The following is a 19,395-nucleotide window of genomic DNA, read 5'->3' on the forward strand; positions in this document are numbered from 1 at the left end:
TATAAAAATGAAGAGAGTATAGTGGACATGTTCTTTAAAGCTGATAAAAAAAAAAAGGAAAAAATTGATCATGTCATATACCGTCGTTGGTTCGCATGAAAAAAGAAAAAATGAAAACAAATATCAAAATGATTTATTCATTTTAACGGATTCTTTATTTTTCATTTTTCTCGAGTCTTGGCCACTATCATTACCAATGTTCTCTCCTCTGTGCTATCCGTGCAATGATGTGCTGTCATACCAATGGAAATTTACGCTTTTCATACTGTTTTCTTTTTTTTTTTTAAATAAGAAAAAAAAAATCCTTATTAGAATGTTTAATTTTTTTTTTACGCGGAATGAATTTTTATAGTTTTTCATCTCGTTTTTTTTTAACGATTTTCTAGGGCTCTGCAGACGGTAAACTGTTTTCTAAATCTGAAACAATTAGATAAAAAAATGAATAGAAAACTAATAAGCATATGGTGATGCAAAATTAATATAATTCTGATTTATTCTTTGGATGACAATTTAGCTTCTCCTTTCCTGTCATTGAGCATTGAGGAGAACATTTACTTTTGAAGGTAAGGGACTGAAGTACTCTCGCCATTTGTTTCTGTGTGTTTTCTTTTTTTTCCGGTGTTTTAAATATGAAAAAAAATATTGAAATTTATTATCCACTTCGAGTATTTCATATTTCTACCAAAAAAAAAAAAAAATTCCGAGTGTTGGCATAACTTTATTATATGAAACACATTTGTTATATGATACTGAATTTCAGTTTAAAAAAAAGTCATTTAAATGTATTTGCGACAAGTTGAAGCCAACACCCGGAATCAAATCAAGTTTTCGTAACTACCTATTTTGGTATGATGGCACCTCACTAATCCTTAAATTATTAAAGAATAAAAATAAAAGTGAATCACACAATCCTTTATCCCAATACTTTAGAAATTTAGAAAAAAACAACCAATCACTATGTGAATTTAGTTTGGAAACACTTGAAACAAGCTTAATCACTTTTTTTCATAACTATATCTGTTTGTATATTATAATTCCAATTACTGAACTTAAGTGCACGTAAAGAATATAGATTTTACATTACACTTAATAATAGAGCGAAATTTTAATCACCAGCTCTTTTTCTTTTGCTATTTATAGCTTTTTCTGTTTTTTTTTTACATTCACAAAAACTCTATTGTATGTGTTTTTTATCACTTGCTCGATCCTTAACTTTCGTGTTGAACAATACATTTACCCAAGCTCGCACTTTTCACATTTTTGTGAAAATGATCTATGGAAAAATTTTAATTAAAATGACAAAATTGATACATGCAATAAATCGAAACAAATAGTTAGATGATCAAAACAGTTTATTTTTATGAATAAGCATTACATAAAAAAATTAAAAAGAAATTTAAAAAAATAAAGGGATTTTGTTAAAAATGGGGGATTGTATACTACAGGAATGGACACTGGTGGTCCGGCTCAGGGTGGTCCGTTGGGTGCGGGTCATAGAAGTCCAAGCTGTAGTGGACCTCCTGGTGATCAGGGTGAGGACCTCTACACACTTGAAGCCGAAATTAATGAATTACAAAGAGAAAATGCCCGTGTTGAATCACAGGTTATGCGTCTGCGTTCTGAGGTCAGCGCCATGGAGAATCATCTTAAGCAAGGAGACAAGGTGAGATATTTATATTCCACAGTCGGTAATAAACATACCTTTGGATTCAACTATTAGTAAACCATAGTAACATCTTGAAAACGGATCGTTATAGAGAATTGGACTTAATAAATTAACGTTAATTTAATGTTAAAACAGTAATGTTGAACGTTCCTGTTACGGAAAAAAAACGCGGTCAGGCTAGCATAGGTAACTTAGTTTTGTATGCTTGTTTATATCAAGGTACACATATATTATATAAGAAAGATAAAGAAAAACATTATTAGGATATCTGACTAAAAAATTATCTTAGAAGGAAACTATAATAAGATTGACGAGTAGGATTTTAATTCATTATTATTTTTGTGATTGTTGATGTTTTCAAAATGACTTACTTTATTGGATTCAATTTCATTTCAGGAAACAGCTTCAATAACTCAACGAAACAATCATTTGACTGATTATTATCAGTCACTACGGGATAACATGATAACGTTTCTTGAACACGTAAGAATACCGAGTGCACCTGGTGGTCCACCGGAGAAAATGGGAAACGAAAACTTTGACAGTTATTTAACAAAACTCCAAACGCTTTGTGGCCCAGATGGCTACTGTGCTGATGAAGCAAATCGTCCGACATATGAGACTGTCAAAACCGCACTTCAAGATTTTACAGTTTTGCCAACGCCTATCTGAGACCAGTAGTGACGTGGCAATAATAATAATAATAATAATAATAATAATAAAGCTCAGTCTATCAATCAATTGAAAATTCAAAAAGATACTAAGTTGCGACGGATAATTCGTCTCTATTGTAAATAATATAGTAGGATAGTTCTAATAACTGCAATTTGTAAATATATTAGAATAGTACTTGTCAAGATATTTCGCGAGAAAAAAATCCATGTACAGAAAATTCTATGTTTAATGGCACCCTTTATATCATTGTTTCTAATATTAGATAGTTTGTTTACATAAAAAATTCGAAATCTTAAAATGAATTTTTTTTCGAATATATGGCAAAAAAAAAATTGAATGTAAGAATTTTATATATTATCTATGATTTTTCACTGTTCATTTGAATTGAGTCAGTGAAGTTGCTGCATTTATTTAACAATCTTACTGTAAATTCAATTTATCTATTAATAAACAAGGTCCAACACATTGGATATCGGTATGACTTGTTTTCAACAATTACAAATTTTTTTCGAAACTGTACATATATATTTCCATATAAACAGAAATAGCTGTTTAGTATAAGGCATTTATTAGAACAATTTGAAAAGATGAGAAAATTAATAAAGTAGGTTTTTAAGTAACACTCCACAAAAGATGAATAAATAAAACCGACGATATAATATTAATATATCTTAATTAATGCACTATTAATTCATCATAGTGCAATCGTGGTATTCAAAATTATGTATATTGTTAACAGAAGTAAAATCATCGTGCAATACAACTATTGAAACATTGTGATTCGTAAATCAATAATAAACTTGATGACATAACAATTGATTCTTGATTATACTTGTTCTTTTAAATATTTTGTTCATTGACATAGAAATTACGTCGAATATAATTGGTGCATATTATTGATTGAAAAATTTTTATTCTCATATTTTTATTGTTACTGAAGTATATGATGTTGTCTTATTTGTTTTATTTTTAAGATTTTGATAGATCCATTAGTTGAATTATTCTAAACGAAAAATATTTTAAATTGTGTGAGTCTGGTAACAGAAACAATATAGAAACGAGAGTTTCATATTTGTACTAATGTGAAAAAATTATATAACCATGTAATAAAATTTACTTTTTCTCAAAGCCATGATGGACTTCGTGATAAAGATTATCATGATCATTCATCTGAGTGAATAATCCTGAAATCATGTGATATAAATTTTTTTCATCATGTATTGAGGATTGTTTACTTAAATAAAAAATCATGATGAAGTATATCATGTCTTCGTGATGCAATGTACTGATTTACATAAAAATTACATTACTTTTTCGAAAAAATAAACCGTTATTTTTGATAGCAATACGCAAGGTGTGGAGGAAGCGTATTAACTTTCTAAAGTTAAAATTTGAGAAATGATAAAAAAAATTCCTATTAACACCAAAAATCAACTTATTCATTTTATTCAAAGGAGAAACTGAATATCGAAAAAAATTTGATAAACAAATCTGGTTAATGCCATACTACTGTCTACTTGTATCTCGTTCACTATATGCTAATGAATAAAAACCAAAGAAAAAAGGTGCAATAACTAAAATTAACGTGACATTTACTCAAAAAATTTGACGTTAAAATCAAAAATAAAAATGTAAATAACTTGATCGGGAATGAATGATTGGGCTCTAAATTAATACTTAAGCACCTCGTAGTGAGAGTAATTGTTAATTAAAATTATCTATAGTTAAATAGTGATTTTAAATAATTATGTTGCTATTACAAATGATTCATCAGTTGATTTTAAGATGTCAATTTTTTATTTGTTTAGAGAATTTTTGTTTTTATCATTGAAGTATTTTAAAAAATTACATGAAACTATTTTAACATACATAACTTCATTATCATTACCACAAAAAAAAAGTATCGATTGATTGCCAAGTACTATTCCTACTAGTTATGTATGTCTTATGTATGTCGTTTTATTAATTGTTGCAATTTATAATGAAAAAAAAAATTATTAATTTTATGAATATTTATAAATTTAAGTAAGTATAAATGTTACTATAAATTAATAAAAGGTATTTATCGATGAAAAATCATGCAAAAACCACCACTCAACTCGGATTGTTCTATTTTTTTTTACTTTTCAACATAAAAAAGTATGGAAATCTCGTACTGAGATCTCTATAAAAAATAAACATCATGTACAAACCAATATTCCAGCCAGAATTTAAAAAATTACATATTCAGAATGAACCAACAGCAGCACTGCAGCAGCTGCACCAAGCTGCACATCTAGTATAACATCTGGCTTCCGATACATCTCCTCTGTTGCGTGTGTGTGTGTTTTGTATTCTGAAAAAGTCTATATACGTTGTAATTGTCTCTCCCGATAGTTTAAAGAGGTTGAACCGGATGAGCGTTTTTTGAAATCAAACATACATCATTTTTCTTTACTTTTATTAGTTGTAGAATATATATAAACCACTATAGTTATATAAATAGTCGATGTTAATGCAATTAAAATTTTATAAAAAATGAATTTTAACGAAAAATACTTATTGACCTCCTAAAAATTGCAGTTGAGATTGAAAAAATTAACATTTTCGATATTAGCAGTTCTAGTTTTCACCAATGTTTGAATATAAGGCTTCTACTTTAGACCATGCCCCTATAAAAGTACTGTAGTTATACCTTGACTCTATTTATTATGAATATACTAATATGTAGTTATTTATAGTTACATGTGAATGTATAAAATAATATACATAATAATGTGCAGTGGCTACTCGTATATATTTTCGTACATATGTACGTATTTATATTGACGCTAATATTCAGAATTTGATACCAGACTTGAATCAGAGTTTGATTTTTTTTTAAGTCGACTTCTAAATTTGGTCAGGTTCATTTAACTTATCCAACTTAGACACTTTCAGAAAATTTTTAAAGATTTTTAAATATACTATTAATATGGTCTTTTATAAAAAATCTTGTTGCATAATTTAGTAGACCTAAAATGTACTGACTGGCAACTGTAAATTTTACTGAAGTTTATAGTGATATTTATAGAAAAATGTTGTACTTTGTCTAGATTCATGGAATATTATTTTTTTTTTAATTCATTTAAAATAGTTTAATTTGATAGTTTCCAATTAAATCAAAATATAAACAATAAAAAAAAGGAAAAAAATAATTATATATGTATAGTTCAACATGAAAATAATAATAGCATTGGTTTAAAATAAAAAAGAAAATTCTAAGCAACAAAGAAATTTTTTTTTTTTACACTTTTTCGAATTGTTAGCAACGCAGTTTTTACTATTTTATTTGTAATTTTTTCTTCTACGTTTGTAATTCTTAGTTAAAATTTTTCGCAGCGTACACTGTACAACAGAATGATGTTCGAACGAATTAACTTTTTTAAATTTAAAATATTTTCAATCAAAATGCATGAACTTTATCATGATTATTAATTTTAATAATTTTCCTGTTGCCGAGTTCCAAGTTCGAAAAAATAAGTTTAAAAATGATAACATGCTTAGCTGTTTCGTTCTGACACAAAAAAATATGTAACGCCAAACCACTTGGTTGAGAAAAAACGAGGATCTACAGGAAAACCAATTGAAAGGCAAAGCTTAAAAGGGGCTGCAGCTGGTGTGACAGCTGCAACTTTTTTGAATCTTTTTAATACTATTCTGTTTTGAATGTCTCTGATTCCTTTTTCTTCGGAATAAAATCTTTCTAGATCAAATTTGAAGACAGGTGATTGAAACATTTGCCAGGCATATATTGCCAGGTGTGTCGAGAACAAATTTTTCTCAAGACTACAGTGATTTTTATAGAAAAATGTGATACTTTTTACTCTATTCACGGAACCTTATTTTAAATTTATTGAAATAGCATAATTAAAACAAACCTTTATAGACCAATATAAAAGTGGATTGTTGGAATTTTTTTATTTAAATTCGGGATAAGCATTATTAATCATTTTATTGATTAACAGAATGCTGATTGTTTAAAAAATATTTTAATCAAACATTAGTTTGATTCAGTAGAATTGATGATTGTCAATCATCAACTCCTTTATAAAAAGCTACGCATAGGATGACTATGGTCTATGTCAAATTTATGTTTTGTTTTTATTTCACTTATACTGTTTAAACTAATACTAATTTAAATTCGTAATTCGTCTACTTCTAATTAGCCGTGAACACCGTAATGAATAATAAAAATAAGTTAATAATAAATAATAACGCGCGGTTAAATTGAAATTTCGTCCGAAATCGTCCTAGCGATTGAATTGTAAGTCAGAAAGTAAAGAAATTATTTATTAGATTGAAAACTCATTAACTATTTTATAACTTTTTTATTATTCAACAAAAGTGAGAACTATTAATGAGAGGGAGTGGGGCAAGAATACAATTCTCAAGAGTTTATGTTTTTTTTTAAAAAAATTCTTTCAAGAAGTTTACTTTCAGCCACAAAAATGTCCTCATCGTTGATATATCTGCTTTAAACCCACTTTAACCTTCGTTCTCTATTCTACACTCCCCCATATGAACGCCATTTGGCATTTACTATATTTTTATTTTCTATACACGGATACACCAGTCAGTCGACAAGCGTTGGTGGCGTTGGGTCATCTTGAAAAGCCTTTAGTACAGTTTTAGCTATAGGATACTTGTTTTTTTTTTCTTTAACTCATAACAATATCTACACGTTTATAACGATATATATATGAGCGGATACACGCGTTAACGGAGCGTAAAGCCGCTTTTTGAAAATTGCAGTTTTGTGAATTAGCTTATGTTTTTAATCGTCTGTAAAAAGTGCAAAAGTATATAAGCAATTATTTTAATTATTTTGCCAAAATATTAAAAAAATGGTACGTGGTCTCTCTCAATGGACAAAAACTCTGAGCTTTCCTGCCAGAATTTCGCCTCAAAAATCAAGTAAAGACACAAAGTTTTATGTCAATACCTCAAATACAAGCCTAGCCAACGATAAGATTGATAGAACTCCAATTATTATTGATGAGGTTTGTTATTACAATAATTCTATAAATTAAAATACAACTAAATTTTTTTTTTTAATTTCAATTAAGCATTTATATAACTGTAGTAGTAGCGAGTTGACAGTACGTTTAGTTAGTCAATCTATAGTCATTTCTTTATGATTATCTTGTGTCATCTTGTCATAATAATCAAAAGATCCGATGTGATCTCATGACATGTTTGAGTTCTAAAATATCGGTAGCAATTCTACAATTCAAGTTCAATCAGTGATAAGCAAGATCCTATGCACAATATGTGTATATTACCCGAGATGAAATTTTTCTGTCTCTATAGAATGTCTTTTTGGTCTTTAAGAAAAAATGAGAAAAAAAAATCTTAAATTAAACAAAATTTTTTTATATCATTCTGATAGCAGGTGCGTTCTTTCACTTGCGAGAGCCTGCGGGTATCCCCACCTCTAATAATCCCTCTCTACTTTTTTTTCCTTTCTTCTTCTGACTTGCGTGAAATGGGAAGCGCAAAAACGAAATATACGAATAAAGTTTCTGTTGTCACTGTTGTTATTTAGTTATTTGATAAAATACGTGTAATTTATTTATTAAATAAATAAAATTACCAAAAACAAGCAGCAGCTAAGGAATTAATGTAGCCAAAAAAATTATGTGGTTAGCAACATTAATTCCTTAGCTTCATTTTTTTTTTAGCTACTGCTTAGTCTTGGTAATTTTATTTAGTTAATAAAACTTTCAAAAAATTTCGTTGTAAAATTAATTTCCGGAGAGAGGGGGTTAATATTTTAAAACTTAATTTATAAATTTTTATAACAATTTTATAAAAAACTTTAAAATAAATAAAATAAATTTGAAATTTTTTTAATTGAATATAAATTATAATTTTTATAAAATTTCTTGTAAAATTTTTATATAAATTTGGTAATTATTTGGTCTATTTTTATAAAATGATTTTATAAAATTTTTTCAATATATAATATCTTCGCGTGAGTGACAGGGTGAACTAAAGAAATAGGACTGTAACTAAATTTCTAATTCAGATATGCTCTGTATATTTATGTGCTGAACGGATTTCTAGTTTTTAATTTAATAATTTACAGTAATAATTTTGGCAAATATAATGACAATGATGATTGTTTTGTATTCGTTTTCTAGACTTTACACAATCCAGAAGCGGAAAAAGCATTAATGGGGTCTATTGTTTACTGCATACATCACAAAGACGGATGTAAATGGTCTGATGAGTTGAGAAGACTAAAGGTAAATATACTATTTTGCAGATGAGAAAGGGAGCCTTATCATATGCAAAATTCTGTCCAGATGTCCTTTTAATATAAAATGTCTATATAGTATTGCTTTTTGTTGCGGATTTCTCTCCGTATAGGATTTTAATAGATAGTCAATTTTCAGTAATCAAATTTCTCATTACCAGCGGTCGTTAGAATTTTTTTGTAAAAAAAAAAATGTCATATGATCAAAAAATCTTTACAAAAAGATGTGATATTTTAAAAAAAAAAAAAAAACAGAAACTCAGATAAAATAACGAAGCCCTGTGGTCTAGTGATCAAAGCGTTTGCCCGGCAAACAAAAGACCCGGGTTCGATTCCAGACGGGGGAATTTCGTTATTTTTTCATGTGATCAGATACCTCGGTGTTTTCGTTTTTAATTGTGTCAATAGCTATTTCCTCGACGTTCTTAGTTGAAATTTTCGTTTTCAATTAATATCAGGTCATTTCGTAACCAGCCAATCGTTTTGATTCTTAAAAATAATACAATGCTCTGGGTTTTTTTGTTCAATTTCTAGGCTCACTTAAACACATGCAAGCATGATGCAGTATCTTGTAATAACAGATGTGGTGCTATGATACCTCGATTATTAATGGAGGATCACTTAAAATACACTTGTGCTCAACGACGTACCCGATGTGACTTCTGTACCAAAGATTTTACTGGACAAACATTAGAGGTATTCAATTGATATTTTATTATCATTACATGTTTATAAATCAATGCAATGTAAAAATGTTTATATTTCAACAATATTCAACAGAAACATGAAGGTTTATGTGGATATGAGCCACTCTATTGTGAAAATAAATGTGGAATGAAAATTCAGCGGCGGAATGTAGAACAGCACAAACTAAGTGAATGTGGAAAGAGACTTGTTGCTTGCAGATATTGTTTTAAAGAATTCGTATTTGATACCCTAGAAGTTCATCATACAAAATGTGGTCATTTCCCTGTTGCTTGTCCACACAGATGTGAAACAGAATTTTTACCACGAGAAGATTTAGAAATTCATCTCAAAGATCATTGCACAACTCATCTACTTTCATGTAGTTTCAAAGATGCTGGATGTAGATTTAAGGTACTTTACTAGTGGACAATAAAACAGGAAAATTTTCATTGAACTATAAATAATTTAATTTTATACACAAAATTTACACACATGGAAATATATTTTTATATATAATTATAGGGAAATCGTTTGACGTTAGACAGGCATATGGAAGAATCTACTAAGATGCATTTAAGTTTAATGTGTAGTGTTGTAACGAAACAGCATCATCAGATAACAAGCCTAAAATCAGTCATGAATAAACTTTCTATAAATTATACGGGTACACTTATATGGAAAGTGAGTGATTATGGTGCCAAGATGACTGAAGCAAAAACCAAAGAGGGAATGGAGCTAATTAGTCCGCCTTTTTACACAAATCAATATGGTTACAAATTACAGGTAAAATGTTATAGAAATTCTACTTTTGACTGAAGAATAGTAATAATAATAATTTTCGAATTAAACTAAGAAATGTATTTGTAATTTTAGGCTTCAATATTTTTAAATGGCAATGGAACCGGTGAAAACACACATCTTTCTACGTATATTAAAATTTTACCTGGAGAGTATGATTCGCTTTTGAGATGGCCTTTTGCTCACAGCGTATCATTTACAATCTTTGATCAAATGACTCAGGTAGAGAAGGCCTGCAATATCGTAGAGAGTTTCATTCCTGATCCAACTTGGAAAAATTTTCAACGACCAAGTCGCGAACCAGATTCATTAGGTTTCGGTTTCCCACGTTTTATTTCTCATGAGATGATCAAAAAACGTCATTTTGTTAAAGATGATACAATATTCATTCGAGTCAAAGTGGACCCGAGTAAAATTGTAGCTGTTTAATTTATATTATATGTGTTATTTTTCAACCTATAAAAAATGTCACAAAAATATAGTAGTTACTGTTATATAATAGTATTGTACTGCCTATTTAATATAATTATAATTTTAGTTTTTTTATTAACATTTTTTTGAATTATTTTATTACTTGCCTTATGTGCTGATAGGCTCGCTAGGTTTACCAAATTATGTATTAAATATAAGCTTGTATCGATTTAAACAAATGTCTATGAAGCCTTCATAAATATGTAAATGTGATTTTGACCTTCTAGTGACCGTATTTATTGAACTAAATAAATAAACATGATTGACAAAATGACTGAGCTATTTATTTAGTATGTAACTTTTTTTGCAATACAATATTTTGAGTGTGCGTATTATAACTATCACAAGGTGCAATGTTTTTTATTGCACACTCGAATAAACTTAATAAAGAAAAAAATAAAAATTTACTTATTAGTTTTTGACATTCTTATTCGAAACAACTGATCCATTGTATGTGGTAGCAGTGGACGTATGCTATTTAACTCCATTACAGTTAAGTTATTGAGAACAGCATGTACACCACTTTTAGCTTTGAACAGTTCATCAAGTGATGTTCTCAACTTTGACATTCGTATGTCCCATATATCTTTAATCGCCGTACGAACATTGTCAACACTGGGTATATCATCTGAAGCGATATCCATAAGTATATGAGCCTCATCCATGTAATGATCATTTGCCATCTTATGGAAAGTTCTTTAGAGATAAATAAAAAAAATGAAACATATAAATATGCAAAATTTTGATGGAAATAAACATAGTATACTTATTTTAAAAACACAATTACCGAGATAATTTTTCGTTCTCTTTTATGGTTTCCAACTTTTCAAGCTCCATCCAATCTGGACACATAATCCGGCATTTTTGTTGCTGTTTGAGACTGACAGCAAGCCAAAGAGGGACATTCAAAGTAGCTCCAGCTTTGAATGGTCCAACACTACCCGAAAGGAGATGAATTGTACCCAAATTAAAATTTGGTATGATACTAATTGTTCTGTTTTCATTAATAAATTCTATTTCATTTGGATCCATGGTAGAGTAAATTCGAATTGCTGACTGCATGCAACATGAGCTAAGTCAGCACTCAGCATCAGCTGTCAACCGTGTTGCAGTGAAAAATGTAAATATAATAATAATAATAATAATTGTTTTTAATTCTTATTTTTTAAGGAATACATATTCGACACCACTGTTCTCTCCCCACGTTTGCGTAATATACGTGTATATATGTGTATGATCATGCGCATTAAACTAGAAAGAAAAATAACCACCGAACATTGTGTAATAATATTTATTATTAATAATAAGAAAACAATAAATTGATATGAATAAATGAATTGTAATAAAGAAAAAAAAAAATGATATTTAAGTAACCCTGTGAATACGGGTGCATGACATTACAGCACCTGTATTCACAGGGCATTACAATTTAGAGCTTTTTTCCTCCACTGGCGGTGCTTGTGAAGCTTTCGTATGTAAAATTTATATAAAAAAAATTTGACAAGCGCTATCAGTGACGGAAAAAAAGCCCTAAATTGTATAAAATTTGCCCTGTGAATACGGGTGCAGCACTAGATAGTTGCAATTTTTTTATTTATATAAAATTGATTTGATTATATTAATTTCACATACAAAAGCTCCGCAAGCGCCGCCAGTGGAGGAAAAAAGCCTTAAATTGTAATGCCCTGTGAATTGGACTGCCGTTCTTACATATGTAGATGAATGTGGTAGAGTCAGTGGGTTAAGAGTGTCAAGACGTAAGCATAAACGTAGGTGTCTAAGCATGTCTAAGATAAATCTACCGAATTTAGTCGTATATTTATAATATTTGTCTTTGTTGAGTAATTATCATACCATATATAATACTAGACGTTCTCTGATATATAAACTTTCATCGACAGGTTGGACAACATGGGCGTTTTTTTTTCAAAGAAAAAGACTGTCAGTCGAATCACTGAACAAGATAAAGCAGTATTGGTAAACATGACCAAATTCGATAAACTATTTTAAAACTTAACATTACCATCAAAAGTTCTGTATGACTCCGAAAAAATAATTGCTTAAATATGCTTTTCAGCAATTAAAACACGTAAGAGACAAAATTCAGCAGTATCAGAAGCGAATTGAACAAAATATTGAAAAGGAACGTGAATTAGCCAAAAAATTATTAAATAATAATATGAAAAGGTGAGCACTGTAATTTTTGTTCTTTAGTTGTGAAACTTACATTTTTTAACTTTTCATTACTTACTATTAATTCATTTATTTATTGTTGTATAGTCGAGCACTTTTATTGCTTCGTAAGAAAAAGTTCCAGGAACAAATATTATCAAAAATTGATGGCCAAATGGAAAACATTGAAAGTATGGTTCATGAGTTAGAGTTTGCCCAAGTTGAAATAAAAGTCATTGATGGTCTTAAAATTGGAAATACAGCATTAAATAAATTACATGAAGTATTGTCAATCGATGAAATTGAAAAAGTTATGGATAATACACAGGAGGGTATCAATAAACAACGAGAATTAGATGAACTTTTGATAGGGTACTTGACTGAAGACGATGAAGATGAAGCTAAAGCTGAACTTGATGCTCTTTTGGCCGAAGACGTCGTTGAAAAATTACCTAATGTTTCTACAGACATCGAATTGCCCAACGTTCCGGAACACGAAATCGATAATACAAAAGGTAAAATAAAACAATTAAAATTTCATGTTATTATTCAATATTATATCGAAACGTTTTGTGTCAATTCTCTAGAACTTGCTAACCTGTCAAAAACAAAAAATAATCAACAACCTGTAGCGATGAAGGCTTAATCCTTTGCTACCCTGGTGGAAAAAATCTTCACTCATTTTTTTTTTCAATCACATAAAATCAGACCAGTCCGCTCCATTTGTTGTGAGGAAACAACTTTGTACTGCTGTGATTCGTAAAATAATGTAAATATGTAAAGTCATACAAGTAAGGAAATAAAATATTCTGACAACGAATAAACACAAGAATAGTGAAGATATTAGTGTATAATAAAATTTATAATCTTTGATCAACCTTTATATATATAGGAGAAAAAGACACTTGGTCATGTGCGTCATTGAAATTGGATCGTAGAGTGGTTCTGTAGTCCATAGTTTACTTTATTCGATACAGTTCAACGTTTCTCTTCTCTGCACTACACTACATCCGATTTTGTTGATTTTAAATATGATCATTGTTTATTTTATCTCATTCAATGATTCATGAGACACTATAACTTTTTTAAAATTAATTATTAATGAATAATCCAAATTGTCTTCCGGATAAGCGCTATTTTGAATTATGTTGTCTAGATATTTTTATATTGAATAAATAAGAAGTATGACATTTTTCGTATTATCATAATCATTTCTTTTCGTTGAACGGCAACCTTGTGTAACGATAGTATCAGTAAAAACAAGAGATAAAAATTATTTAGAATAGTCCTATTTCAAAGTTTGCTCCAAGTACAAGAATTTTTTATTTTAAACACAAAAACATATCATACTCCTATCTACGCTATTTGAATAAGTCGAAATTTGATAATAAATATCTTTCTGAAATGTACGGGAACCTATGTTGAAAGTTACTTTCATCAAGAGATGCATCATTATTTCATTTAGAATCTAAATTTTAGATATCGAAAAAAATTTTTTGTCAAAGTTAGTCAACTATAGCGTACACAAGAAAGCGCTAGAGTCGTGCGGTCATTTGAAGAAACTTAAGTAACTAAAATTTATTATTTCTTTATTGTTATTTATTTTTTCTAGTTTTTCCGCTTTCTTTCTTCATTATTAATTAGCAATTTGTTTTTGTGTCTTGGAAAAAATTATTAAATTCACAAAATAAACATAATGAATGAGTTGGTAAATTTTAGTTACTAAAGTATCTTCAAATGACCGCACGACCCTAGCGCTTCTTTGCATACGCTCGTCGCTCAGTGTGAAAAGTGTTAAGTGAACGAACACACTTTTTGTACTGTTTTGTACATTGGGAATGGGACAAAAAACGTCGTAAAATAAGGCTTGTTTACAACGAAAATTGTTTACATTTGTTGTTGATATTTTAATGCCGTTTTGTAGTTCGTACGGAACGCACTCGTGGTTACTTTTCTTTAAAAACATTTGCCATAATTAATTAATTAAAAAGCCATTGGCAACTGTTCTTAAGGAAAGAATGACATTAAATAAATTAATTAACTGCAGTCTAGATTATTTCCTCAGCCATTTGACAAAAAAATATTAATTAATTATAGGAAATATTGGCGAAGAATCAATCTACACTACGATACAATTTATTTGGTTACATTCTTTCCTTGGCAACATTTGCCAATAGCTTTATAATCAATTAATTGTAGTAAAAATAGCTAAGGAAAGGATGTAGCCGAATAAATTAATTCGTAGCCTGGATTAATTTTACAGCATTATTTTCTATATTCAATCAAAATTATTGTGTCAAATGGCTGTAAAATTAACCTAGACTACGAATTAATTTATTAGGCCACATCCTTTCTTTAGCAAAATTTACCGATGGCTATTTAATTAATTAATTATGGCAAATTCCTTAATTATTTGCTACCAATATTTTAATTTATCATATAAAATATTGCCGAGAAATTAATCTAAACTCTTAATCTATTTATTCGGTTACATCCTTTCCTGAGCAACATTTGCTAATAAGTTTTAATAAATTAATTATGGCAAATGTTCTTATTATTATTTTATCAGCCATTCGTCGAAATACATAAAAAAATGTCGAATTACTGTAATTTACACGGTATATTACACGTAAAATTTACACTGTAAATTACAAACCCATCGCTGCGTGTGTATAAGTTTAACCCACTGACTTTACCTCATTCGTATACATGTAAGAACGACCGGAGTTATTTTATAGTCTGGTGTTAACTTAACTCTACCCCGTAACTCTCCATTTAAGAACGCACCCCTGCAGTGATCTAAAGTGGTCTTTATTTCTATACATAGTTTGATTATAATTTTTTTAAGGTTACTAAATTTTTTTTACAATAGATCATGTACTTTTAACTTTCCAATTACAATACAAACCCTTCGAGTGTTTTCACGTATGTAAATATTTTTCAACGACTATCATTAGCAAGCTGAATCTTTGTTAACATCAAAAAGAGTCAAACGAGAAACAGTGAAGAGAGAAAATCTTGATTGTTTTTGTAGAACATGGCAACAGGAACTATTTTGCAGGTACGGTTTTTTTTTGAGATTTAGTTTTTAAAATGGAGCATTTAATAATAATATTTTATCATAGAAAGCTATTGATCTGGTAACTAAAGCTACTGAAGCTGACAAAAACAAGGATTACGAAAACGCCCTCAAGCTGTATGAGCACGCAGTTGAGTATTTCCTTCACGCCATCAAGTGTAAGTTTTTTAACTACTCCAGTTTGATTTTGCTAATTGTATTGAAAAATAAGTACATCTTCAGTTACGTTGTTTTTTTATACTACAGACGATGCCCAGGGTGAGAGAGCCAAAGAAAGCATCAGATTAAAATGTCAACAGTACCTTGATAGAGCTGAAAAATTGAAAGATTATCTAAAAAAAGGAAAAAAAAAGCCAGTGGCAGCTGGAAGTGAAGGCTCAAAGGAAGATAAAAAAAGTGACAGTGGAGATAGTGACAATGACAGTGATCCTGATAAAAAAAAGCTTCAGTCTCGATTAGAAGGTGCTATCGTTGTTGAAAAACCAAACGTTAAATGGAGCGATGTTGCTGGGTTAGATTTAGCTAAAGAAGCTCTGAAAGAAGCTGTAATTCTCCCCATTCGGTTTCCACATTTTTTCACTGGTAAGAGAATCCCATGGAAAGGAATCCTCTTATTTGGTCCTCCCGGTACCGGTAAATCATATTTGGCCAAAGCTGTTGCTACTGAAGCAAATAATTCAAACTTTTTGTCAGTATCATCATCTGACTTGGTCAGCAAATGGCTTGGAGAGTCTGAAAAGTTGGTTAAAAATTTATTCGAACTCGCACGCGCACGAAAACCTAGCATAATTTTTATAGATGAAGTTGACTCTCTATGTTCTTCAAGATCTGACAATGAATCAGAGTCAGCTCGGCGAATTAAAACCGAGTTTTTGGTTCAAATGCAAGGGGTTGGAAATGATAATGATGGAATCCTTGTTCTTGGAGCTACAAATATTCCCTGGGTTTTAGATGCAGCTATCAGAAGACGTTTTGAGAAAAGAATTTACATTCCCCTTCCAGAAGAACATGCAAGAGCAACTATGTTTAAACTTCATCTTGGAAATACGTCTCATAATCTTAATGAGGATGATTTTAAGAAACTCGCAGCATCTACCGAAGGATACTCTGGTGCTGATATTAGCATTATTGTCAGAGATGCTCTGATGCAACCTGTAAGACTAGTGCAAACAGCAACTCATTTCAAAAGAGTTAGTGGTCCATCACCAAAAGATGCATCAATTATTGTCTCCGATTTATTGACTCCTTGTTCACCTGGAGATCCAGGAGCCATGGAAATGAATTGGATGGATGTAGAAGGAGATAAACTTTATGAACCACCAGTAACCATGGTAAGATCTCTCATTATACTTTCGTTTCTAATTTTCTTAATTTTCCCATTAAAACCTTATTCGATTTCAGAAACACATGTTGAAGTCTCTATCGACTACCCGCCCAACGGTGAACGAAGAAGACTTGATAAAACTTGATAAATTTAAAGAAGATTTTGGTCAAGAAGGTTGAAAAGTGCAACAAAGAAACGTCAAAGTATTTTTTATGTCAAATCCAGATATTTTATTGCCACTTTTTTTTGTTCACGTTAAATGTTTATTTTCAGAATTTTTTATCAATTCGATATTATAATTGTGAATGCACACTTGAAATCGAGTTGAAATAAAATCTTATATTAAATAATACTAAAAAATTTCACATTAAAATTAAATTATATACTCTCTCTAAAATATCAATTCAAAAATAAAGAATTTACATTACATGAATCAAAACCGGGTGAAAATTGCCTGATGATTGATTTTAATTTAATTTATAAGGAGGCATATTTAGCTTATAATTTAACACATGTAAATCTACGCGCATTTTAAAGTCATTATAAAGCTCCTAATTATATGGCTAGTAGAATGCAAGAGTACAACCTAAAGTATTTTTCTCATAAAATTGTAAAGAAAGATGTATATCATGAGACCCGGTAGGGTCTTCGTTTAAATTTCGTTTTAGAAATAAAAATTGCAAGGCTAACTGAGTATATATATGTATTAATTCTGTATCCGTGACGTCATTATTTCTTATCAAAAGACTCGGTAGAGTCTCGACTCATTTTTTTTCAAGCGCGAAATGACTTACTGAGTATGATTAATGATTATAGTAAAAATTTCTGTTTACACCAATGCAAATAAATTTAACAATTGGATATAATAGTGTGAGTAAGCTTCCGACGTTCTCCGAGTGTCACATGCGCGCGTCGTTTTGGTAGGCACACGACAAGGAAGACGATAGAGTCTGCAGTCTGCACCGTTGCCCATGGAGAAAGAATCGAGCCTTGTTAGCAATATTGAAGTTTTACATAAATAAATATATATATATGAGAAAAATAAAATAAATACAAAAAAAATATAAATATATGAGAAAAACATGAAGGCGCTTTTTGTTGCTTTCATGTGAAGCTGCCATAGTGGTATGCAAATGCAAAAATAAGGTAAAATTTACATGAAAGCAACAAAAAGCGCCTTCATGTTTTTCTATCGCGACTAATATTTCTTGTCGGCGAATCGCAAATTCGCAATACGGCACCCGCACCCGTATTCACATCATGACATAGATATTGGCTGCTTTCTTTCATAAACTCGGTGTTCAGAACACTGATGTGATCTCTATCAGCGCACGCGTAGGCGCAGATGCGCAGAATTGCTTATTTAAAAAAAAAATGGCTGTGCATTGACACATTTTTGGGGTAATTCCATTTTATTTTGAATAAATTGTTTATGTTTTTCAGTTGGAATTGGATGACACAACAAAATGCTAAATCCTGAATAACATGAAATTGGACACACTAATAGGGATATTCTTTCATCGCGGATTTTCTGGCGGACTTCCACTTACACTAGATGTCCCTTCTTTTTTTTACCCCTTCTTTAATTAGTTATGCATTTAAGCATAACTAATTAAGAAGTGGAAGTCCGCCAGAAAATCTGCCATGAAAGAATATCTGTAATGTTAAGATAAATATAATGCCAGTGGTTTCCGGCGCCAATGCACAGCCCTTTTTTTTTTAATAAGTCATTCTGCGCAACTGCGCCTACGCGTGCGCTGATGGAGGTCACATCAGTGTTCTGCAGCCCAATCCACTGGCGGCGCTTGTGAAGCTTTTGTATATGAAATCTATATAAAAAAAATTTTACTGATAAAATGTAGATAAGAAAAAGATGTAGCTAAGGAATTAATGTTGCCAAAAAAATTATGTTTTAAGCAACATCAATTCCTTAGCTACTCCTTGTCCTTGGTATTTTTCATTCATTCAATAAATAAAATACATGTAACAGATGTTGCTATTTTTCTTGCTTTCATTTCAAATGCATTCAAAGCATGATAATTAGGTAACGGAATTAATTATCTCATGTTTAATTGTCAGGATTTGTAAACAAATAAATATGACGTTTGTGAAGTTATTGTTTGTAATTCATGATGACATCTAACATATACTATTGTCTAACTATGATATCTAACGTAATAACTATTTGTCGTTAACGTTGTTATCCTTTAGTTCGTTAACTCAAGTAGTTAATGTCGAACCAG

General features: G+C 30.0%; 5 protein-coding genes across 13 annotated transcripts in view; 4 read left to right on the forward strand and 1 right to left on the reverse strand.

Annotated features, from left to right (window-relative positions):
* LOC122858356 (mucin-5AC-like) overlaps window positions 1-5,187 on the forward strand; it is a 137,547-nt gene extending 132,360 nt beyond the window's left edge. For 5 of the 7 annotated variants that reach the window (XM_044161197.1, XM_044161200.1, XM_044161199.1 and 2 more), the window contains 2 exons: window positions 1,446-1,663; window positions 2,063-5,186. In XM_044161197.1, the coding sequence (XP_044017132.1) occupies window positions 1,446-1,663; window positions 2,063-2,338 (494 nt within the window). In that variant the 3' untranslated portion in view covers window positions 2,339-5,186. Of the gene's footprint in view, window positions 1-514; window positions 564-1,445; window positions 1,664-2,062 lie in introns of those variants that run through there. The other 2 variants (XM_044161196.1, XM_044161203.1) reach the window with 2 other exon arrangements.
* A 1,639-nt stretch (window positions 5,188-6,826) lies between these two features.
* LOC122858359 (TNF receptor-associated factor 4) lies at window positions 6,827-10,718 on the forward strand. The gene is made up of 6 exons (XM_044161205.1): window positions 6,827-7,362; window positions 8,506-8,610; window positions 9,156-9,317; window positions 9,402-9,719; window positions 9,831-10,091; window positions 10,182-10,718. The coding sequence occupies exons 1-6, from the start codon at window positions 7,207-7,209 to the stop codon at window positions 10,533-10,535; spliced, it is 1,356 nt and encodes a 451-aa protein (XP_044017140.1). The 5' UTR covers window positions 6,827-7,206; the 3' UTR covers window positions 10,536-10,718.
* Window positions 10,719-10,839: 121 nt separating this feature from the next.
* Window positions 10,840-11,921, reverse strand: LOC122858362 (probable DNA replication complex GINS protein PSF2). The gene is made up of 2 exons (XM_044161210.1): window positions 11,365-11,921; window positions 10,840-11,273 (listed from the first exon to the last, which is right to left on the reverse strand). Exons 1-2 carry the CDS (start codon window positions 11,637-11,639, stop codon window positions 10,982-10,984), a joined length of 567 nt encoding a protein of 188 aa, XP_044017145.1. The 5' UTR covers window positions 11,640-11,921; the 3' UTR covers window positions 10,840-10,981.
* Window positions 11,922-12,235: 314 nt separating this feature from the next.
* On the forward strand, window positions 12,236-13,590 carry LOC122858361 (charged multivesicular body protein 6-A). Of its 3 annotated transcripts, none has more exons than XM_044161208.1 (5): window positions 12,236-12,346; window positions 12,479-12,554; window positions 12,655-12,764; window positions 12,858-13,264; window positions 13,337-13,590. In XM_044161208.1, the coding sequence occupies exons 2-5, from the start codon at window positions 12,489-12,491 to the stop codon at window positions 13,393-13,395; spliced, it is 642 nt and encodes a 213-aa protein (XP_044017143.1). In that variant the 5' UTR covers window positions 12,236-12,346; window positions 12,479-12,488; the 3' UTR covers window positions 13,396-13,590. The 3 variants fall into 3 exon arrangements, with proteins under 3 accessions (XP_044017143.1, XP_044017142.1, XP_044017144.1); XM_044161207.1 differs by having other exon boundaries at window positions 12,296-12,418; XM_044161209.1 differs by having other exon boundaries at window positions 12,324-12,413.
* A 1,837-nt stretch (window positions 13,591-15,427) lies between these two features.
* LOC122858360 (vacuolar protein sorting-associated protein 4) lies at window positions 15,428-17,855 on the forward strand. Its single transcript, XM_044161206.1, has 4 exons — window positions 15,428-15,810; window positions 15,875-15,986; window positions 16,075-17,159; window positions 17,230-17,855. The coding sequence occupies exons 1-4, from the start codon at window positions 15,787-15,789 to the stop codon at window positions 17,329-17,331; spliced, it is 1,323 nt and encodes a 440-aa protein (XP_044017141.1). The 5' UTR covers window positions 15,428-15,786; the 3' UTR covers window positions 17,332-17,855.
* The last annotated feature ends 1,540 nt before the right edge of the window (window positions 17,856-19,395 follow it).

This window comes from Aphidius gifuensis, linkage group LG5 (genome assembly GCF_014905175.1).
Source record: "Aphidius gifuensis isolate YNYX2018 linkage group LG5, ASM1490517v1, whole genome shotgun sequence".
In the NCBI taxonomy this organism is placed as follows: Eukaryota; Metazoa; Arthropoda; class Insecta; order Hymenoptera; family Braconidae; genus Aphidius; species Aphidius gifuensis.

Bases quoted from the DNA above. Each gene is read 5' to 3' on its own strand.
- LOC122858359 (XM_044161205.1), top strand. From the start codon at position 7,207: ATGGTACGTGGTCTCTCTCAATGGACAAAAACTCTGAGCTTTCCTGCC. The intron at 8,611-9,155 runs GTAAATATACTA...TTCAATTTCTAG, and splicing joins ATGAGTTGAGAAGACTAAAG to GCTCACTTAAACACATGCAA. The intron at 9,720-9,830 runs GTACTTTACTAG...ATATAATTATAG, and splicing joins ATGCTGGATGTAGATTTAAG to GGAAATCGTTTGACGTTAGA.
- LOC122858362 (XM_044161210.1), bottom strand. From the start codon at position 11,639: ATGCAGTCAGCAATTCGAATTTACTCTACCATGGATCCAAATGAAATA. The intron at 11,274-11,364 runs GTAATTGTGTTT...TTATCTCTAAAG, and splicing joins GAGAACGAAAAATTATCTCG to AACTTTCCATAAGATGGCAA.
- LOC122858361 (XM_044161208.1), top strand. From the start codon at position 12,489: ATGGGCGTTTTTTTTTCAAAGAAAAAGACTGTCAGTCGAATCACTGAA. The intron at 12,555-12,654 runs GTAAACATGACC...TATGCTTTTCAG, and splicing joins AACAAGATAAAGCAGTATTG to CAATTAAAACACGTAAGAGA. The intron at 13,265-13,336 runs GTAAAATAAAAC...TCAATTCTCTAG, and splicing joins CGAAATCGATAATACAAAAG to AACTTGCTAACCTGTCAAAA.
- LOC122858360 (XM_044161206.1), top strand. From the start codon at position 15,787: ATGGCAACAGGAACTATTTTGCAG. The intron at 15,811-15,874 runs GTACGGTTTTTT...ATTTTATCATAG, and splicing joins CAACAGGAACTATTTTGCAG to AAAGCTATTGATCTGGTAAC. The intron at 15,987-16,074 runs GTAAGTTTTTTA...TTTATACTACAG, and splicing joins TTTCCTTCACGCCATCAAGT to ACGATGCCCAGGGTGAGAGA.